Source organism: Varanus komodoensis, unplaced genomic scaffold (assembly GCF_004798865.1).
Source record: "Varanus komodoensis strain SLA01 unplaced genomic scaffold, ASM479886v1 scaffold26, whole genome shotgun sequence".
In the NCBI taxonomy this organism is placed as follows: Eukaryota; Metazoa; Chordata; class Lepidosauria; order Squamata; family Varanidae; genus Varanus; species Varanus komodoensis.
Window position 1 is genome coordinate 14,949,869 of NW_025335684.1, and position 22,210 is coordinate 14,972,078.

General features: G+C 52.1%; 1 protein-coding gene and 1 long non-coding RNA gene across 3 annotated transcripts in view; one reads left to right on the top strand and one right to left on the bottom strand.

Annotated features, from left to right (window-relative positions):
- LOC123025226 (cytoplasmic phosphatidylinositol transfer protein 1-like) overlaps positions 1 to 22,210 on the bottom strand; it is a 51,039-nt gene that overhangs the window by 16,024 nt on the left and 12,805 nt on the right. Inside the window, exon 3 of the mRNA XM_044433776.1 lies at positions 3,872 to 4,020. Within this exon, the coding sequence (XP_044289711.1) occupies positions 3,872 to 4,020 (149 nt within the window). The remainder of the gene's footprint in view (positions 1 to 3,871; positions 4,021 to 22,210) is intronic.
- On the top strand, positions 12 to 5,783 carry LOC123025227. Of its 2 annotated transcripts, none has more exons than XR_006415077.1 (6): positions 12 to 241; positions 1,007 to 1,217; positions 2,605 to 2,793; positions 3,364 to 3,432; positions 3,752 to 3,932; positions 4,726 to 5,783. It is a non-coding gene; the product is annotated as an uncharacterized LOC123025227 (long non-coding RNA). The 2 variants fall into 2 exon arrangements; XR_006415078.1 differs by having other exon boundaries at positions 3,880 to 3,932.

Genomic DNA, 22,210 nt, shown 5'->3' on the forward strand with positions numbered 1-22,210 from the left:
TTCCTCCCCATTTTGTCCTCACAACAAGGCTGTGCGGTAGCTTAGGCTGTCAGTCAGTGACTGGCCCAAAGTCACCCAGAGGCAGTTATTCCTGGAGCGCTTTCCGGGGCCAGGGTGGCACTGACTCGTCCAATGAGGGGCCTGGAAAATGGGGTCTGAGGCCACAAACATGGCGGAGAAGAAAAGGTTACCTCGAGGGCGCTGTCTCCAGGTGTTCAGGCAGATCTTGGGACCCAATAAGGTTTGGAAATGCTGGGAAGGGACGTGGGAGAGGAGCCAGGCCCAATCCTTGACCCCACGACACAGCATCAGGCGAGAGGGGCGTGCTGATCTAGGGGGCTTGCCCAGCTCCAGAGGGGCACAGCCGGAGGGGTGGGGCCCAGGATTACAGAAAAGGGGGGTTTTCGGAGATAGATCCTGGTTCGGGTTCCACAAACCACTCAGTAAAAGCTCGGAGACTCTTGCTCTGTTAGCCATTAGTTTGCTGGCTGCACATTGGAAATGAAGTGCCTCTTGCCAAAGCCTTCTGAAAGTCCCTGAGCGGCTTGAGACCAGGATCCCTGAAGGAACATCTCCCTCCCTACATGCCCTCACGCCCCTTAAGATCTGCGGGAGAGGCCCTGCTCCGGGAACCCTCCCTGAAGGAGGTAAAAAGGACATCTACTCGGAGTAGGGCCTTCTCTGCGGTGGTGCCCAGATTGTGGAACGTGCTCCCCAGACAGGTTCGCCTGGTGCTGAGTTTATACTCTTTTTGGCGCCAGGTCAAAACCTTTTTATTTAACTGTTATTTTAAAAATTAGTAAATGCAACATTCACGTTTTATTGGTTATATGGTATTTATTGTTTAGATTGCTTTAATGTATTTGATTGTATTGATTGTGAGCTGTCCCGAGATGCCATGCAGAAGGGACGGAATATAACATTTTTCAATGAATGAATGAATGAATGAATGAATGTGGGCATGCTTCTCACTCTTACTTCCCACCTCAAAGGTTTTCTTTTACAGCCTGGACAAAGCATCGGCCCTCGGAAAATGCCACGCCCTGTGCCCTGGAAGAAGGCATGTCACAGATGCAGGGGGTTCGCCAACCGGCAGCCTCCTCAACCAGCAGGCGCTCCTCCACTGCATCTCTGCGCTGCAGGCGACCCGGCCGGGCCAGCCCAAGGCGCTCTGCTGCCTGAGCTGAAGGGCCAGATGGCTCCCGCTGCCATGGCAGGTACAGAAGCCGGCTGGACCGGCGGCTGAATCCTCCTCCGACACTGGGGGTGGGCCGGCAGGAAGGCTTGCGGAGCGCCAGGCAGGCCCCCCAGCCCCTGCCCTGCTTGAGGCAAAGCTGCACTCTGTCCAGTGACGGGACCAGCCCAGAAAGGACTCTGCGTTCATGCCTGACGCAGAACTGCAGCTGCCACCGCCATCAGGTCCCTCCTGGAAGGCGATGAACGCCAGGGTCATACAGAGATGCAGCGGGAAACCTTCAGCGCCTCTTCCTCTGTAGGTGGATATGCTGGACTTCCATGCACTGGTGATGGTTTCACCGACTTTCTTTCTCATGGCACGCTAGCCAGCCTTTCAAAGCACGCAGTCTGGAAACCAGTCCAGGTTTCCGAGAGAAGGATTTCCAGGAAGGCTTCAGACAGCCTTGCATTTCACACGCGGTCTACCGCCGGTGAGGAAGAATTTCACGCAAGTGGGTGACGGAGAGAAGAGGGTGTGATCTCCCTTCTCCTGCCAGCCCCTTGCCAGGCGACTCCAATGCGGAGAGCCTTTTCTCCACGCTGGCTGTGGAGGAAGGGGCGAGACCTCTGCAGCATGCCTGCGCGTCAAAGGTTCGGGGGGTGACAGTGGCTCTCACAGAGCTTTAGGCCACCAGCTGAAACTCCAGTGGCTTTCGTGCAACCTGACAGCTGCTCCTCACCTGAAGCACGAGGTAGGAGAGGCAGGAGGCTTCCCTGTGCCCCCAACCGCCTTGGATCGATTCTGTGCTCTATAAATAGCATCCCCGGAGAGGAGAATCGTGAGAATGCACTCTAAAAATATCCTTTCTCTGCCTCTCTCGCCCTGATGGCTCCCGCAGCAGCTTCCTGACTTCACTGATTGGCACTGCAGTGAGAGCGATCTCTACCGCCGTGGAGGGAAGGGCTGCTTTCCCAGAGTCGGCCGTCGGGCAAAGCACCCACAGAGGAAAGGGGAAGATGAGCCTTAGCAGCCCAGGAGAGAGACCTGCGGCTTCAGAGCAAGCAGCTCTGCAGGGAGGGGGAAAGGACATGCCTGAGGCGGCAGGAGGCAAGGCAGAGGCGATGGGGGCAGGACTGCAGAAGCGGAGGCGAGACGGAGTCCAGGGTCCCACAGCAAGCCCAAGTCCCAGCCACAGGGCAGGCCCGGGCCAGGGCAGAACAAGGGCATGGTCACAAGCAAGCTAAGGGTCAAGAACAGAAGACAAACTGAGGTGCAGGTACCTTGAGGCAGGAAACGTGGCCGGGCTTTAATCCCTATAAACCGCCCAGAGAGCACTGGCTAAAGGGTGGCACGGGGATGCAAAGAAAGAACGGGGAAGGACTTTCTCTTGGTTTCTCTCTCCACCTCTTGTGTTGTCTCTGGCTCAGGTGGCCTACAAATACCATCATTCCCTGCCAGAGTAGCCCACGGGAGTCACAGGACAAGCGATCTGGAGGCCACAGGTTGCCCACCCCTGTGGCACGCAGCCTTCCCCTGGCCACCCCATCTTCCACAGAGAGTGCAAAGGCGCCACTGGGCAAGGAAGCGCTGCCCGCAACTCAGGCAAAGACGGCTCGGTAGGTGCTGGAGGTGAAGCGGGGAGGACTGCCTGCCTTTCTCTGCGTGGGCTTTCATACCGAGTGGGTGTTGAGCAATTGTCAGAATCTGTGACAAGTTAATTGGAAAGCAGAGAACAAATGGGTAGAGGAGAAAGGCAAAGCACTGAATCAGCACGGCACGAGGAGAGAGGAAGGGGCCCAACTCGGCAGCAGGGCAAATGCTGTGCTTGTGGGAAGTCCGATGGCCCAGCTTGCCCAGTTCCTAAAGCTTCTGGGCTTCCCCCACAGGCCCTGGAGAGGAGCTGCCAGTTTGGCCTGGCTGTATACTGGGCTGGGCGAGTTCCTGCGCTGACTCAGGTCGCGCCTGTCTTCATAGACTTCTCGAGTCTTGGAGCAGGAAGAGCAAAATTTAAGACCCCCGGGTGAAACAGCCTGTCTGCGGTGCAGGGACAAGCCCATGGAGGCGGGGCGGCAGAGAGTGCCAAGGCGCCCGTCACCTGGTGGTTTAGCACACATAATTCAACACTGATCAGCGTGCGTTTACCTGGAAGTAAACCCAACCCCTGCATTTGCTTCATTTACGTCTAGGTCCACCGTAACCTGAGGGCTGGGTGTGAAAACCCAGCGGCCCACAGCAAATGCAGCCTCAGGTGTAAGGTGAGGATGAGGAGGGTGCCGTTCCCGGGGCGGTCGGAAAGGGATGCCCCGCAGGGCGACTGGGAGAGCGTGGCAGGGAAGCAGCACTCACACCTCGCCTGGGGGGGCCTGGAGGCAGTGGCCACGGGGAGGGTCACTGGTGGCGGCGGGGGTGGGCTCAGCCTTGGCCACAGAGGGCACCGCACGCCAGCGACCAGCCAGACCGGGCCGTGGGATGCTTGCAGCCCTGTGTCCTGTCGCCCAGGTTAGCGTTGCAGTGAGGGACCAGGGCAAGCTGGTGCCCCCAGCTGTTTTGACTACAACTTCCAGCATTCCTCAGCCATGCCGTGTGGGGTGATGGGAGCTGAAGTCCTAAATACCTGGAGTGCGCTGGGCTGGTGAAGACAGGACGCCGCCCCCCACTGTCTCCTAAAAGGTCTGACTGATCCCGCCATCTCACCTGGACAGGTGGACACGCTTCTCTGTGAACTGGCCTCGGCCGTGGACAGGATCTTCATGAGGTTCGTTTTTCACCACTTCGACCCCCTCACCCTTGTCACTTTCTTGGTGGCTGTGCTTGCTGATGGTGTAGAGCTGCCCAACCCGGTACTGCCAAGGAAACACACAAAGCAAAACACCCACAGGCGGTTTGCAGAGCAACCCAAGAAGGGACGACGAAGGTTCTCCCACCTGCCAGTGTTCCAGCTGCACAAGTTCTGTCTTACTGGACAGTCAAACGCCAAAGGCAGAGGGCAGGGCCCAGGCAGCCCCCCCCCCGCATGCGCTCAAAAGCCCCTGTAGCCAGTGAATACGCCTCAGGAGAACCTGGCGTTTTGCATGGCGTTTTATCTGCTGTTGTAAACCACTCAGAAAGCTTTGCCTTGTGTGCAGCACAGAAATATAATCAATACTAACGAGAAGCATTTCAATATTTTAGAATGGGTGGAACTGTGCAAAAGCCAGGAGATCGCCAGTCAGGGGAAGGGCGTGCGGCCATCCTGGGAACCCTGCCAGACCAGAGTGCGACCCCAGGAAGGCTGAATTTCGCCCATGGGCTGAAGCATCCACGCCTCTGCTATCCCTCATAAACCAGCCCCTAGCGCTGGGTGCCACATTCACCATCGCTCTCTAAATCCTGTATACTAATAGAATCCTAACAGCCATCACCATCACCTTCCCATATACAAATAGCAGACATTCCTTGGGTGCTGATCCTGAAATAGCCAAAGTAACACCAGCCATGACCAAAAAACCCCAAGGTTTACCCCAAATGGTGGCCTCAGCAATATTCTGAATAAATACTTCTTTTTGCAGATGAGGTCTCTTGCATCAGTCCTGCTTGAGGGATCCTCTGGGCAGCTGGTTTGCCACCATGCACATGGACTAGATGGGCCCACCATGTGCCCCAGGACCCAAGCAACCAAACCAGCGTCCAAATGTTAAGCCACGTCCAGTTCCGCAATCCAGAGCCACAGTCGGGAAGAGCGGAGACAGAAGGCAAGCACAGTCCAGCAAACGACAGCACAGTCCAGCAAACGGCAGCATAGTCAAGGCAAGCCGCAAGTCAGAAACCGGGGACGCGAGCCACAGGTGGAGATACCTGGAGCCCAGAGCCGGGGCAGGGGCGCCAGTGCTGCCAACCGGGAGGCACATGGCAAGTCAGAAGACCCTCACGGCTGAGGCGGCTTCCGGAGGGAGGAGTCCGTGCTCCCCCCAGGCCCCCAGCCGGTGCTCGCGGGGCCACGGCGGCTGCGGAGACTGCGCGCGCGATCCCGCAACTGCCAGGCCGGCTATGCTGGTCCTTGGCCAGCAGGGGGAGCCGCGAAGCTGCCTCAGAGCCTGACTGGACGAGAGGGGCCCCGGCTCAGACCCGGCAGGGCTTTGCCGGTGTTCTTGCTTTCAATTCCAGTCTAATGCAGCACAGCAGCTACGCAGCGCTGGCGCGGACTTGACTGTGGAGCCTGCCGCCAGCCCCTCAGAAATAGGCGGGTGCTGCTCCGACTGACCTTACCGGGCTACTGTAAAAGTGACTCGGACAATACTCCGAAAGCACAAGAATGCCCTCCTGCACACCAGCCTATCCCACCCTGGTGCAACTACCAGATGTGTTGGACTGCAACTTCCATCATCCCCAGCCAGCATAACCGAAGGCTGATATATTTATTTAACTATGCATTTATAAACTGCTTCGGGCTACACACTTCCAATGCACTTTCCAAGGAGTGAGTCTTGTACTCGATGCAGCTTGCTTCTCAGTGGGCATGTAATGGATTGTGCTGCAAAGCACTTGCAAATGCTAATTCTGATTAGCACTTTAAAGCCTTTCTTGTCAAAAATTAATAGCTTCAATCCATAAAACAATGTTTGCTGAAGAAGCTTCACTTCTCATTTGTTCTTTAGAATGACTTTAATTGAAACAAGAAAAATCCTCTGATCTATTTTCTTTTTCTTTACACTTAACTATGCTAATTCTTACCCCTGCCAACCCCTTCAACTGAAAAGGAGAGAAAATCTGGAGTTTTTACACAAGAGCAAAACATACAGGAGTACATGATACTAAGTAGCTAACACCCACCCACACCATCATCTGGCAATCCTGGTGCTCTCGGAGCTCGCTTCATCCAAGCGCACGTACGGAACGTGTGCACGTGTGCAGGAGCCATTATTTTACCATTCCAAACACACACGAGAGAGAAGACAGGATGTGGGTAGCAGGAGGTTCCCATCCAGCCTGTCGGATTGTTTCCCTAGTCCTGCTCCCTCTTGTCCTGCTCCCTCTTCGTCTCCAGGGGGACAATCTCTGATCACAGAAAAAAAGCTTTTTCTTTAGGGCAGAGCCGGAGGGGCAGGGAGGGAGCTGCCAAGTGAGTTGGTCCTCCTTCCTTCCGAGCCTCGACCTGATACCTCATGCGTAGTCCCACATACATGCTGGGCTCTTCTCTGCATGCAGGTGCTCCCGTGTGCCGGGGTTCCTCCTGCAGCTGCCGCCCCTTACATACAGACAAGGCTGTATGGCAGCCAGAAAACCTTCGACCTTTGCAAAGCGTTACCACCTAGATTTATTTCCTCTTGAAATGCTGTTCCACTTATGCTGCAGGGAAGTAGTGCCCTGTGAAATCTAAGCAAGCCCCTGGGGACCCACAGAGAAATCAGGATCTAGGGTAGCAGTGGGGGGAACGGAGAGAGGCAGAGAAGGTTGGTGGAAGGAGCATGCCTGTAAGTGCGCTGGTCCCTCCAGCTACTGTGTCGACCTCTCAGAGATTTGCTCCCACCGCACCTCAAAATCTAGCCTTTGGCACAGCCCACCAGTCCTCATGCACTGGTGCAACCCAGCCTGCAACTAAGCCTGCGCACATGCGACTGAAAAGAGGGAGCCTCTCGCTCCCCTGCGTCCCTTCCGCTCCGGTTCCACAGCGCGTCCCCCTGTGCCCGGTTCTGGATTGTAAGCACCCTGGGGCAAGTTCACTTGCACCCTGCAGAACACCACGCATGCTGGTGCCACTAGATGTTGTTGTTGACGAGGATGATGCGGGACATCCCTCCTGGCCTGTCTTTTCTTCTGAGCATCTGCCCACGTGCCACGTTTTGGAAACTGGAGGACTGGCAAGCAGCAGTTTGGTGGCGCGTCTGCAAAGCACCAAAGCCGGCGAGGGAGAGGGGGCAGCTGAGCTGTGGCCAGAACAGCAGCAGAGGCATCCCTGTGGCTACAGAAGGGGGTCCCAGAGCTTGGGACCCCGCTGGGCTCCACAAAGGGCACTGGTGTCCTGCAGAAGGTCATGGCTGGGGCACCCTGGGGACCCCCGAAGAGCAGTGCTTGTGGCTAAAAGTGATCTTGGCCTGTCCCCAACTGGGAGGCAACTGGGAGGTAGGAAGGAATCCAAGCAGAGAGGCAGGACAGCAAAGGGAGAGAAAGACCCGTTTCACCAGGCTGCTGAAAGAATCCCCCTGTGAAGACCCGCGGCAGCTTGAGGGCTCCCTCTGCTGGCCAAGGGCCGGCGGAGCAGCTCTGGAGGCTGCAGGTTTCTGACCCCAGCCCACTGCAGCTGCCAAGGCGCTCAGGAGTTCCGCCTGGGGAGCCCTGGGGAAGAGCCATACAAGAGCCAGCTCTTCCCTCAGGAGCTGCCTGGGCAAGAAAGGCCTCCCGTTGTCGGCGAAGCCCTCCCTGGTCTGCTAGACCCGGAACTCCGCTCCTGCGTCCTGCCTGTGTGCCTCGGTCCTGCTTCCAGCCTCCACCTCTGCCCTCCCCGACTGGCCTGCCTCCCCCGGTTCCCCGACCCTTGGCTCGCTCCAGACTACGCTACCCATAGCGTAGCCTTGCCTAGTATGTCGACCTCCGGCTTGGCCTTGGACTGTGTTCTGGACTTGCTCTTGCCACGCTCTGCCTGCCGGGTCCCGGTGCCTCTACCCTGCTAGTCAGCCGCCCTCGCCCCAATTCACCAATCAATCCCATGCCGTGCTGCCCAATAGCCTGAGAGCTGAAGCAGCAAGAAGTTGCTCATGCAAGCAGCTCAGGGCAGGGACCCGGTGAAGCTGTGCCTTGCCTGCTCCCCTCTCGGGGGCCACTCCCCAACCGGGGCTCTACCTCGGTCGCTTGTAAACTTTTACAGTTGGAGACAAGCAAACGCAGGAGAATTATTTCAGGGGCCACTCAGGCAGAAATAAAAAGAATTATATACATAATGCAGTATTTTATGTACTGATTTTTAGATATAATACTAAAAATGAAACTTCTCTAAAATAACCAGAAACTGAGCAGTAAACATGCTAATAAAAGAATAAAATATTGAAATTAAATGTAATCGAATACAACTGAAATTTTTAGAAACTGAATTAAATTAGCAATATTTAATTCAAATAACGCTTGTGTGAAATCTGCTGTTGCTTCTTTTCAAATCAAAAAGATTAAAAACTTACAATAGCAAAACACAAAATCAATATAAATGCAAAACTACACGCATAGCAAATACAAATTCAAATACAATATTCACAGCGGAGCACTACGAAGTCAAACAAAGTTAATCCAATAATATTCATAATGTTAAATACTGAAATACTATGACCCCCCTCCCACTCAACCCCCCCCCCCCCCGTACACTCCAGCACAGATTGGCAGAGAAAACACACTCAGGCCAAGTCTGTGTCAACATTTCCCTTACCAGCAGACAATACAGCAGAGAAAGGCCCCAGAGGGCAGGTGGTGCAGTGTGGCTCCCACTGAGCGGCCTCCCCGCTCCCCGGCCTCCTCCACGGAGGAAGAGGTGGGGAATCCACAGGGAGAGCACAGGTATCCCGCTCTGGTCTGCAGCAAGCGGATGCAGCTGTCAGCAGCTCTTTCACAGACCGGCAGGAAATGCCAGTGGACCAGGGCTGGTCCAGAGCCCGGTGGTTGAAAAACGCTGCTCTACCTTTTGGGTTAAACATTACTTCAACCTACTATTAGATCCCATTGCTGGAGACATAGACCTGAAATCAATCCAGGGTCTGATTAGCAATGAATATTGTACGAGAATTCTCCTAACTTTTACTAGCCATACAGTCCCAGCTCTGATCAGGAGAAGGAGGATCCAGCTAGTACCGAAAGGGGGGTTCCCATTTTGGCATTTCAAAGGCACAATCATTAAACCTCTATTTGCTTAGAAAGGGAGAAAATAACAAACCCTTCATCTAACCCAACATCCTCACGGGTCTTAAAATGGCAGAACCCAGCATAGAGGATCACCAATGGGACCCAAAGGAGGCCGGCAAGCTGCAGAGAACTGCCCGAGAAACCAAAACAAACTGCTTCAGGACTGTGACTGGTCGGCTTCAGAAGGAAAAGAACTGATAAGCCCCTTCACCAAACTTCCCAATAAGGAACAATGCAATATCATTGCTAAATCAGCTAAGCTACAATCCAGACTGAGTCAAACTCAACAGCATACCAGGAAAATATACTGGAATGATCTGTTAATCAAACTCCCACCCATTCGATATCTAAAGATGCCAAGCTATGAAGTCCCCCCCCCACCCCCGAGTATGAAAGAGTCTGCTACAGTTTAGACAACCCGAATGCAATGTCCTGGCAAAGATACCAAGGATTAGACACTCCAGAAATAGGTAGTCCCCTTCCTAGGATTGGAGAAACTGCAAAAACTACAGGCTGAACCCCCATGGAAATGCAGAGTGGTAGTGCCTTTTTTTTCATGACAGATCTGGGCACTTAAACAGAGTGGAAGCGCTAAGTTCAGAACCCTAAAGGACGTTGGGATAAAAGTGTAGTCCTGGAACAGAGCGAGATGGTGCTCAAAACAGCATAACATAGTTACTGAAATATAATGAATGCTTTATCTTGCTGCAAGAAACGTGGCACTGTGAACCCAGAAGACTTAATGGTGGCAAATGATTTTCTTTATCAGTTGTTAAAGAAGGTGGTTGGGGCAGTGGTGGACTAGCCTATGTTACTCCTACTAAGGGGGAGGTATGTCAATACAATAGCTATAAGTGCGCGCAATTGTATTGCGACACTGTTTGTGTCACTTTCTTAAAAAGGCATCTCATGCTGGTCAATGTCTACACACCACCCGGCTTGAAAAAAATCACTGGTAAAGGCCAAGTGGATCGAACGCGAGAATCTTTTGAACGGTCCTATCCTGGTGCAGCGTTTACCATTGCAGGGTGCTGATGAGGCAAGCCTGAATTATGAATAGATTCTGGACTCAGACATTTACCCAGAACGTGCTTTCTCTCGATACTCCGAGGATATTAGGTAGAATTATTCTGGGTTCTGCTTAGCCCAATTTGTAAGAAGGGGAGGTTTGATCATTTTAAATGGTACAGCCACGGGTGATCCACCCGGGGAATATACCTGTTTTTCTCGTTTGGGAGGCAGCGTGATCGATTATGCTGCACTCTCCCCCTGCGACCCAGGGGTTGACTCCAGGGCAGGCAGATTCCCACGTTCCTACACTAGGACGCAAGAAAAGCCCTGCTGGGTCAGACCAGGGCCCGTCTGGTCCAGCACTCTGTTCGCACCGTGGCCGGCCAGCCAGCTGCCCAGAGGACCCCACAAGCAGGCCAGCGGCCCCTCCGGCCAAGCCCCCCAGCCAGTGAGTGCAGGCCACTGCCGTCAGCACCGCAAGACACCAAACAGCCATCCAGACTCCTAGCCACGGTCGCCTTCTCCTTTGTCCGACTCTCTTTCAAGCACTCCAAAATGGTGCCGTCACAGCAGCTCGTGGCAGTGAATTCCCTCCTCAACTCTGCACTCTGAAGAAGCCTTTCCTTGCATATATTCTGAATCTGCCGCCCATCCGCCTCCTGGGATGACCCTGGGAGAGGCAGGAAATGTCTTTTTTCCTCTTTCTGCACACCACTCCTAATTCTGAACGCCTTTATCAGGCCTCTCTTCTCTCTCCTACTTCCTAAGCTAAAGAATCCCAGCTCTTGTAACCGGTCCCACAGGGAAGCTGCTCGAACCCCAAGATCACTGCAGTGGCCCTCCTCTGCGCTTTCTCCAGCTCTACAACATCCGTTTGTAGAGGACCAGAGCATGTTGAGTGTGGTCACACCAAGACTTATATAAGGCTGTATGAAGCTGGCGGTTCTGTTTTCCACTCCTTCCTCAACAGAATGTGGGGAGCATGCAGAAAGAGAGAAATGGAAATAGGCTGGGAGGGAGCGGGATGCTGTGCTTGAACGGAAGTCTGAACAAGGGCAATCTTAGGAGGACAAGAGGCTATACTGCACCCTCTGGTACAGCCCATCACCATCAGGAGCCGCAGGAACTAGTACCCAGCACCAGTCACTGGGTGCCTTCGCGCCAGTCACAGACTCTCAGTCTAACCTACCTCACAGGGTTGTTGTGTGGATGAAAAGAAAGGAGGAGGTCAGATAAGCTGCCTTGGGTCCCTTGCAGAAAAAAAGCAAAGTTATACATAAAACGAAACAATGCAGTGATTCTGCCAACCCAGGCTGGCTAGCAGCTCTGCCTGGGCTGCAGATTTCCCCATCAATACGTTTCCTTACTGGCTCCGTAACCGGGAGCGGTTGCACATGGAGCCACGGATTCCTGGTTCTGACCCAGCTTCATCTCCTGGTTCTGAGCTCGTACTCCGCTCTGTGCCAGCAATTGCACGAGGCGGAGCTGTTTCCTCAGTCAGTGCAGCACAGTTTGTTCTCCTGCAGTTCTGTGAAGAAGGACGGCATCCAGCCGTGGCTGCCTGATATTTGCATGCCAGGGCCTGACTAGCAGTGGAAAAACTCAGTGCATCAAGCCCAAGGGACTGGCTCGGACTGGCAGGGCCTGCACACAGCCAAGCTGGTATTGCTCTGCCTCTTTCCTCTGAGGATACTCAGGCTGTGCAGCCTCCCACAAAACACAGGTGTGGGTGTTACGACTGGGTTGGTTTCAAAGAGAGAGGTGGCCATTTATACTTCTAATTTTTCTTTTTACGTGTGAAATCTTTCTTCCTTTTGCGGTATGAAAAAGGAGAAATTTTATTTAAATAAAATTGAATTTTATTTATACTATACAAATGAAGCAATGCTGCAAAGACTGCATTACTCCTGACGGAAATGACTGCAGTGACCATATAACACACATTTAAACAATTCTGTATTTATTTGCTTTTGTGGCAAAAATGGCTGTTTATTTATTTATTTGGGAAACCTGTATGCCACCCCATTCACATAAGCCTTGGGGCGGCTTCCAACAAATAAATAACAATACAAATATATAAAAACTGGAAACATCCAGGTAATAAATTAAAACCAATAAACAAATTAACAATTAATTAAAATAACGTTTAAATAAAAAGGTCTTGGCCTGGCGCCGAAAAACAAATGACGGCGCCAGGCGGACCTCTCTGGGGAGCGCATTCCATAAATGGGGCGCCACCGCAGCGAAGGCATGTGGCAACCATGCCTCAGTAGAGAAAGCACTTCGAGCCCAAGCTGAGGTCCTTTTTACAGAATAAAAACAGCATCTTTAAAACAAGAACAGAGTTATACCAAAGCCATTTCCCTAATGCCATTAATTGCTGGCCATATTTATTAAACTTATATGCAAATCCATGAGGGCTAGAAGTTTGCTATTTAAAAAGATGACACTTTTGTGATACTTCATGTCATTCACAAAAAACATAATCACAGACGTAATCAAGACGGTGTGTTTAATTGTATGGATTCACAGGCTCTGCCTATGCCTTCGCATTGCCTCCTTTCTCCATGGATACATGGTTCTTCTGATCCTGCCCCCATTTCATCCTTAAAACAACCCTGTGAGGTGGGCCAGGTTAGAGGCAGGCTTCATTCAGGAAGCTTCGCATATGAGCATGGAATGCAGCTAAATTCCCAGTTACGCTCCAGCCCGGGGAGGGACAACACCAGCCCTACCTGACCCCAGAACGGAGACAGACACGGTACTCCGTAGTAGATAAATGTAACTCCTTTCGTGCTGCTGCGAAGCATGGCACAGCTCCACGAGGGATTCATTTTAATTGTCTCCCGCTGCCAGGGTGACCTGCAGGGTGGCGAGCGCCACTAGGCTTCCCCCAGCCGTCCCCCCGTGCCATTTCCTAAAGATCACCTCTCCCCCCCAGGAGAGGCCAAGGTCGACAGGGGCGAGAGAGGGTCCCTCGCCACTCCATCTCAAACCGAGAAGCGACAGCCAGCGTGGAAAGCAGGCGGCGGCAGCGTCACTGCTCGCTCGAGGAAGCTGACAGGATGGGGTTGCTTCTGCAGGGTAAACACTGCCAGCTCCCGGAAAGCAACCGGGCACGTTCTGAGGATCGCTAGCCGGGCTGTTTGCTCAGCCTCCACAAAGCAGCAGCAGCTGTGTTGAACTGAGCTACTTTTAGCCTGGCACATGGCGGCGAGGAGCCGAATCACAAACCGAGCCCACGCGAGGCCCAGGGCAGCCCTTCCCCGGCACGGGGCTCGCCAGACGTGTGGACCACGGCTCCCACCATCCCCAGCCGGCAGGGCCAGTTGTGCGCACCGGGTGTGGGGGCAGCCATATTAGGGAGGCGCTGTCGTGGGGGAGAGCAGTGCAGCAGAAAGACTCCAACATCTTGAATCTGTACGGAGTTAGGAAAGAGAGGATGCAGGGGGAGAGGGCGGGGGCACATCGAAGTGGAGGCGAATAAACAGGGGGGCCAGGACTGGCTGGTGACCAGGCACGGACCAGCCTGTGAGGCTCAGTTGTGCTCGTGGTCTCAGAGGATCACTTTTCCGTTCATCTCATCCTATTTCTCCACCGGCTTGCAAAGGGTTTCTTTTTGTGTGGCCGCACAGACATCCGCATTCCTTTTTGTCCGCATTTTTAAACATGCACGATGCTTTCCTGTGTGATCTTTCCGTGAATGTGGTGGGGTTGGAGCACATTCCTCCCAGATGCGCACAACTCTGTGCGCACTTTTGAACAGCACGCATTTTGTGCTCTTTCTTTCTTATTAGGCAATCATGTTTACATGTTGGGGGGGGGGGGAGATTTTACCACAGATGCCCTTTCTCACAAATGTGTAAAATAGCATAGCCCTGGTGGGAGGGCTCTACCACCTCAGTTACGCCCATTAGAAGGCACCCTAAGTGAGGCATTAAAGTGAGGCAGGAGCATTGACGATTCACTGAAGCATCACTATCCCCTAATCCACAAATACTCCATATTTCCCCTTTGCTAAGTATTGCTTACACGTCAATTAACACACTTCTTGTTACAATTAACACAGGCTATTTGCCTTGTTTTTGCAGATGCAAATGCAATCTGGGTGTCTACAGAACTGGGAAAACATGCAGTGTGATCTCTCCACAAAAAAACATGCACTAAAATGAATTTTGGATAGGACTGAGCTGCAAGATCACCCTGTCAAATAACACCTCTACTTTTTAATGATTTGGGGGTGCTTTTTGAGTACCCATTCCAGTACATTGTCCCCTATTCAGTTACAACGGCCCTCTTTCTCAACTGTTTCCACCTGCCACCTATAACGTCAGCATATAGCCTAAACCAGGGGTTGGCAACCTTAACACTCAAAGAGCCATTTGGACGCGTTTCCCACACCAAAGAAAACACAGGGACGCAAAACCCTTTTGACATCTAAAATGAAGATAACACTGCATATATCGTTTTTTACCTTAATACTATGAATATATTCATTATGATTTAGCTGCAGCTCTTGTTCAGTCACTAAAAACCGTTATTTTTAATCTTACATCATAAACTAGTAGGACTCCTTTCATATTTTTTGAATAGAACAGCTTCCTGAAGAGTCCAAGTCAGTGCTAAAGGTCTGCATGCATCAAACAGCAAACCCCGTAAGTTCGTCAGCAGTAAAAGCAAATGAATCTACCCAAGTATCATTAAACGTTTGGTTTTCTTCGATTTATCCAAGTGCTGTGCCAGCCACGCCGCTGTGCCAGCACGGGCCTCGGATCGGCGGCGACTGTGGCGCGAGCGACGGAGCCGCAGCAGAGGCATTCAAGAGCCACATGTGGCTCCGGAGCCGCGGGTGCCGACCCCTGGCCTACGCTGATTGGCCATGTAACAGGGCACCGCCATCCCGCCCCTCTGGTCCCTGACTGGCTGGGACCATCCATCCGGGAGATCAACAGTGTAAGCAGAAGCGACCTGGGAAAGTCATGGCGCCCAAGAAGATGAGGTGAGGCTGGTGGGGAGGAGTTGACAGAAATATGAATATTCACCAAGTAAAGTGCTTCTTAGGAAATATTTCCAGCTCACTAAAATGTTCCAATTTGGGCATGCCCAGATCATGTGCAAACCAAACACAACCCCACTGCGTGCAGAGGGGCCCACGGGCAAACCACAGGAAGGGGGAGATTTGCCTCACCCCAAATTCTACATAAGAAAGACAAGGTTGTGACCTTCCCATACCCTTCCCTTGCAAAGGAACCTACTGAAAATTACAATGCGACTTTTTGCTCAATAAATAAGGTGGGTGGGAAGGAGGATGACTTGACAATGCTTTGGCACATTCATTATTTTATTGTTTTCTGAAGCCTTTTGTCAGTGCTCTAATTGCCAGAGGGAGATTCATGTTCTCAGTGTGTTAACCTGAAAACTTTGCTCACAGAGCACATTGCTGATCAGTGGCCTCCACGTGCTCTCAGAGCAACTTGGAAGCAGCGGTGCCAGTGGAAATCCAGTGGTTCCGTGTCGTTGGCCCAGCCAGGCGTGGCCAAATACAGGGCATATTCATCAGAATCCCCTCACAGATGCATGAAAGAGGTGACAACAGTCTTCTTCCTTCCCTGCCCCCTTTTTTCACTGTGCAATAAAGCCCCCTCCCCAAACCACTCCATTAAAGAAAGAGAATTAATCTGAAACATATGTAAAAAGACACATAGCTCAAATGACCAGTATATTATACATTCAGTTTAAATATCTAACCAAACATACTATTGTTGTTAAAAAGAACTGGATGTTAATTTCAACAAGGCATCCAAATCCACACACACACACACACACACACACACACACACACGTAGATTATTTCTAAAGGCTCCACATTCAAGATGCTGAAATGTTAATTAAATCCTCCGCCCATTGTTACTGCAGGTAGGGCATCGTCACAGATCTGCAGATGTCAGCGCAAATGTGTTTTCTGTTGCTCTGCAGCAGGGCTGGAGAGCGCCTGGCCCGGGCCCTCAGCCTGGCTGTTGGAGGCCACATCCCCTTCCCTCAGACCACGGACCGTTCGGTGGTTCCCCAGCTTTTTTTGCAGTTTTGTCTATCCTACACGAGTCAAGTGCTTCTGCGAAGCCTTAATTGCCAGCACTAAAAGCGTTAAGCTACAATATTTTTTTCTTTAATTAGTTTGATATTCTCTAATTTTTTGGATCCAAACTAGTTGTCTTTAGGCCTGCCCAGTAACGGACCATTTCCCCTAAAACTCATCTGAAACAGAATTTCAGTTTTGGGGTGAAAGAGGTCCCCATCCCTGCTCCAGCAGGTTGATTGGACCAATGGGTCCAAATTGCAAGAAAAAGGCTTTGGGATGTTTCATCATAAAGAGCACTCCAAAGGTATGAGCTGTCTGACAAAGGAAGAAAATGCCAGAGCGTCAAGTCTGAGGCACGGATGGTGGCCCCCTCCACCTTCCTGGGTGTCTATTTTTACTCACTTTGTCAGCCTGCCAGAGGGATGACACCCCTGCTGCCGGACTCCAATAACTACTTAAGAACCAGCGCTGCTCTTCCTCAGCCTGGCTTCGCCCTAGATCTGGTTTCTTGGCCACATCAGCATGCGGCAAAACACGGGGCATGGAATGGGATGATCTGCCCACACCTCTGCAACAGACGGGAAGAGAGAAGGCCAGCTACCACAGGCATGGCATTTCCTGCTGTGGCCCCCAAGCAGAATGCCCTCCCCCAGACACTAACTTTGCATTCTTCTAGGCATGGGTGCAAGCTGCTTTTTTCCCAAAAGCCTCTGCAGGTTTTTATCATGTCTGGTTCTTGGCTTGCAATCTGTCCAGTGCTTCTGTTCCATGAGTTTGTCGCTGTTCTGTACTTGAACGGTTGGATTCATTCTTAAGTTCTGCTTTTAAATTTTTGTAAGGCACCTTTAACTTCAGTTTTAATGGAAAAGTGGGGCAAAACTAAATACAAGATATTTTTAAAATAGAAGCTGAAAATAGAAAATTGAATTGTGGGTCCTTTTATAAAGCCTCCAACTAACGGTTTTGGGGATGCACCTAAAAGCAGATCTGGAATGGTGTTGACTGTCATCTGGGCAGGACATCAGGCTCTGCTCCCTTGTTAAGGTTGTTCTGAGCTGCAGCATGAAACGCCCTTGCTCCCTCGGGGACGGAAATTGGATTTCCTGCCTCCAGCACTGAAAAGTATCAGGCCATCTCAGCAACGAGACTGGTTCAGAATTCTCCCGTCTGCTAGTAACCTGACATCTTGCTTTGCCCTGCAAGACAAGACATCCTGGAGCCAACAAACACAAGACATGAGTCACGGAGAACAAGTCAGAGCACTGCTCTCTGGCTCCTGCCATCCCCTCAGGCCTCAGCTCTGCTGTCCTGGTGCTGTTTAAAGTGCAGGCCCTCCTTGGCTCTTACAGTAGAAAGGGACTTCCTAGCCTTCATGGTCGTGGAAAGAAAACGGGCAAGAGGAGGAGAAGCTTCCACCCCGCCCATTGAAGGCAATTCATCTTGAAATCCTCTGCTAGGCACTGCGCTGTTGCAGGAGGTCCATCTAGTCCAGATATGCTGAGCAGATATGCAGATGCTTGGCATCGGGGATGCTTTTTGAAAGCACTTCTGCCCTGCTTCAGTCCTGCTTACTCCTGAGTACGTCTCCTGTTGATTCCCAAGTCGGCTTCAAATGGCAATCGCTTCAGCTGCCCTTGCCTGTTCTGTCCTTGGCTCCACTCCAACAACGGTCCTTTCCCATTGTGCAGTATTTCTCTGGACTGAAGAACGCTCTGCACCCATGTCCTTGGTGGAGGTGGAGGGCTGCAGGCGGGATATGATCAACACGGATGAAGCACCTGGACCAGTATAAAGGCAGCAATTCTGCCATGAAGCTCTGCTTTGGTTGGTCACCCCACTGGAGAAAAGGCTGAGAGGACTCCCATTTGCTGTTCCCTATTCATGAGAACTAGAACATTGCTTAAAAAAAGAAAGGAAGAAAGCGGAGTGATGTGGGACAGTGACGGAACCTATGCGTTGCGTGCAAAAGATCCTGGAACCTTCCTAGATGGGCCTGAGAAATGCCGGGGAGCCAATGTAAAACAATCCTGGGCCAAGAGTCTGGCTTGGTGTAAGACAGAACTGTATAGTCTGAAGCGGCGCAAAATGCAAAGAATGAGCGCAGCAGTGTCTTGTCATCCTGTGGGAGCTGCTGAGCACGGGCCGATGCCAAGAACACTATCAGTACACAGAAACATTCTGCAGCACACTCCCCGCCCCCACCAAAATAATCCCTGGGTACCTCTACAGCAGCACTGCAGTACAAAGGGCCAGCACATTGGGGGGGGGGGGGCACCAGGCTGGGGATACAGTACAAAGGCAGACTTTGTGCTTGGGTGGATCCAGGGGTGGGAGCAACTAGTTGCCCTTGGCTAGCAGGACTGCCAAGCAGACAGGCATGCACGGAAAGCCACCAATGAGGCTGGTGTCTTGTTCTCGCGCCATCTGCAATCCAGCACAGCAGCAAAACCGCCTTGTGCTTTAGTCTCTGACCCAGCCCGGAACATCAGAAGATACTTTCTAAACAGGGAGGATCTTGTTCCCAGCGCTGTCTGGAGTCCTTGGCAGGGTGGGAGCTTTTCTGTCACCTCCTCACTGGCCCCTTTTAACTCGAGACCTTCCACATGCAAACATCAGTGCCACCTGGTTAGTTTTTAAAAAGTTCCTTTCCACTGCCGGTGATCCTGGAAGATCATCCTGGCCTGCCAAGAGGGTTGCCCAAGCAGGAGATGAGGGATACTGCATCCGCACACATAGTATAAACCCAGTGCTAACTATCGGAAAACTCAGTGTGCAAATGAATCTTTTTCAAAAAGATTCTCAGGACAGAACAAGCTGTCCATCCCGCCTGTGTGCCATTCATCCTTCTTGGACCACATTCTGCAGCAGTATTAACAGCAGTTTTATGAGGGTCCTTCCTCTCATGGTCCACCACAGCTCTTACCATTCGGATCTGTCTGGCAAACTAATTTCTCTCCCCCTAACACTCTACCCATGAAAACAAGTTTGCATTTGTAAAGATCAAATTTGTCCAAACCATTCCTCAGAACCATCTCCTCCCTACATGCTCCGACTCAATTTGCCTTCAGCAGTGTGAGGACATCTTGTTGAAACAAGATGAGGAGATTAAGCTGGGTAAACTGAATGCCTAAGTCAGCAGCCTCTGCTGGCCAAGGGAAAATCCTCCTCTCGCAGTCTTTGAGACCAGGGAAAAAAAGAACTCATTCACTGATCACATTTGTCTCTCATTCTTAGGAACAGATGCACAAATAAAGTAAGGTCCCAGTCCTCATGACTCTGGATACAAAACTACATCAAATAGGAGGACAGGCACTGCCTGCTACCATGTCAGACCACTGGGTCCATCTAGCTCAGTACAGTCTCCATTAGATCTCCAGATCTCCATTAGATTAGAAGGTAGATCTCCGGATGTTGTGAAGTCTAACCCCCAGAGGAAAGGGACTAAATCGGGCTGGCTTTGCGCATGCACACCCAACCCAGTGGGAGAAGGTGCAGGGCAGGGAAGGCCACTCGGACCGATGCATGGTGGCCCACTCACCAACACCCAGCCTGGGGCTGCTCTCCTGGGCACAGGGCTTCCCCGGGGGCACCTCTTTGCACAGTTCTCTGACACCCCACCTGGCTTCCTGAGCAGGGACCAAGAACCCTGGGATTGGGGTGAGGCCCTACACCCAGATCTCGGGGAACATGGCCTTGCACTCCCGGATGTCACACGACCCATGGAAGCTGACTGGGGGATCATTAGCCCCCCAGCCCAACCCAGTTCCCCCCTCCGATCCACACTGGCTAGCAGAAGGTTTCCAAGTTTGCAGGGTGGAACTTTCCCTAGACCTCCTTGGAAGTGGGGAGGATGAATTCTGGGACTTTTTGCAAACAAAGCATGTGCTGTACCCTTGAATTATGCCCCCCCTCTGAGTACATCTACCAAAAATTTTAGATAGCATATACAAGTTATCCCATATATTTCAACTGCACCACACTCCTGGCAAAGCAGATTGCATTTAATTCCAAGAGTTTTGATTCCCATTAAAAATAAATTCATAAGCAACTTTCTAGACCTTTTGGCTGAGACAAAAACAGCAGCAACACTTTGAATATATATAGATTTTGCGTGCTGAAAATCCCAGAATGCAGAGATGCGTTGCTTCGATCTCCCCTTCCCCATGGCGTGCAAGAGCAGAAGTGCATATATTTAACTCGCGAACGTTACTCATGCCGCGCGTTTGGGCTCCTTTGTCGGGGAGGGGGCCAGTCAGAACGTCAGGGCTGGTGAAGATCAGAACGCAAGTGCTGCTCTGCCTGCCGGTCTCTGCATTGTTGTCTGCCAGGAATGCCACCGAGCCTGTGTAATGATCTACAGAGTTTCCAAGGCACCCATCCCTTGCGCGCAGCACAGCACAAACAGCAGCCACCCTGATTTGCCTGGCTGGGACGCCGGCTGGCGCAGGGGGACCACGACCCTCCTGCCCCCGGCAGTGGCCCTTCTGTGCCGCAGGGGCACATTCTGCTCCCAAGCCAGACCTGGCAAAGGGCCACATCCCTGCCTTCCTCCTCGCCCGGCTGGAGCCGCGGTGAAGAGCCTGCTGCCCACATTCAACTCCAGAGCTCTCAGGGCCGCATTCCAGTGGTGGGCGGGGCTGAAGGCAAAGGGGGCGGGGCCTCACGTGGCTCTATAATGCACCTTAAAGCTCTGACCGCTGGAGGGATCCAACCAGGGCTTCAGGAGGGCTGGATCTGGCTGCAGTCCTGGGACAAAAAGAGTTGTGAAGGCTAGTTTGAACATTCCCTCTGCACGAACCCACTAGGTAGTCCTGGGAATGGTATGGTATGGGATGCCTTCTCACCTTCAGCTCTTTCCATCTGCAAAAGATGCAGCTGGTAATATTGATCATACCTTACAATATGGCACCGTGTTGTCATAACGGGCCATCAAGGCATCTTCAACCTTTGAATGAAAGCCCTCCAAAATGTTCTGCCTTGCAGTCTTTGAGCGCCTTCACAATTTCCTAATGTGGTGCTAGCCTCAGTTCACAGAGGAGGGTACAGGAAGCAAGCGATTTTGTACAGGCTCCTTATTATTATAGCCAACAGTGCTGTGTCCCGACACTCCAAAATCCACCTGCAGCTCAAAGCCATGCTGGACCAGTTGGAGGGCTCGGCCTCAGGCAGGAGCAATTTTGCTGAATTCTTCTAGCAGAACCCAGGGCAGGCTGGGTAAGGAAAAGACCCGTAGGGGGAAAAGGAGGGAATGGGCTTTTAGGGCCCCATTTCCCAACATGGTGCCATTCGTATAGTTTTGAAGCACTGTCCCTGATTGCCGGCCATGCTGCCTAAGGCTGATGGGAGTTCTAGTCCAAAATATCCGGTCTGGGAAGTGTAACCCAAGGAGCAGATATGCCTGAAAGGGAAGAAAGGGGCAGGACAGGCCTGGGATCAGCAGGCCTTTGGGCTTTGTGAAGACTTTGGGCTGCTGGAGCAGCTCCAGAACAGCAGGGCCCACCCTGCAAGGTGGTTGTGGGCCTCCAGGGCCCCAGGTGCAGTGTTTCCGCGGGGAGCCTGAGAACATCCCAGCAGAGGGTTGAGGCTCCCAGACGCCACCACCAGATAAGCCTGAGGATGGGGAGCAGTGATGCTTAACATTAATTTCTCTCTCTGGATCAGGGGCATCAAGCATCTTTCAGGCCAAGGGCTGGACTGTTTTGGAGATCTTTGCAAGCCATGCTCCAGGTGGGAGGGGCTAGAAGCGAACGGGGCCTGGCAAAAGGGAAGCACCACCTTCCTCTTGTAGCTTAAAGCGCTCGTTCTATTGCAAGAGATATTAAAAGATGCATTTTTCAACATTTTGAATGTGGAATATGCAAATGCTGGGAAACTACCAAACAACTTGAGATCGGCGGGAGAGGCCCTTCTCCGGGAACCCTCCGTGAAAGAAATTAGGAGGGTGGGTACTCGGAGGAGGGCTTTCTCTGCGGTGGCGCATAAGTTATGGTACGCGCTCCCCAGAGAGGTCCGCCTGGCGCCGTCGTTATTTGTTTTTCGGCGCCAGGCGAAGACCTTTTTATTCAAGCGGCATTTTAACTGTT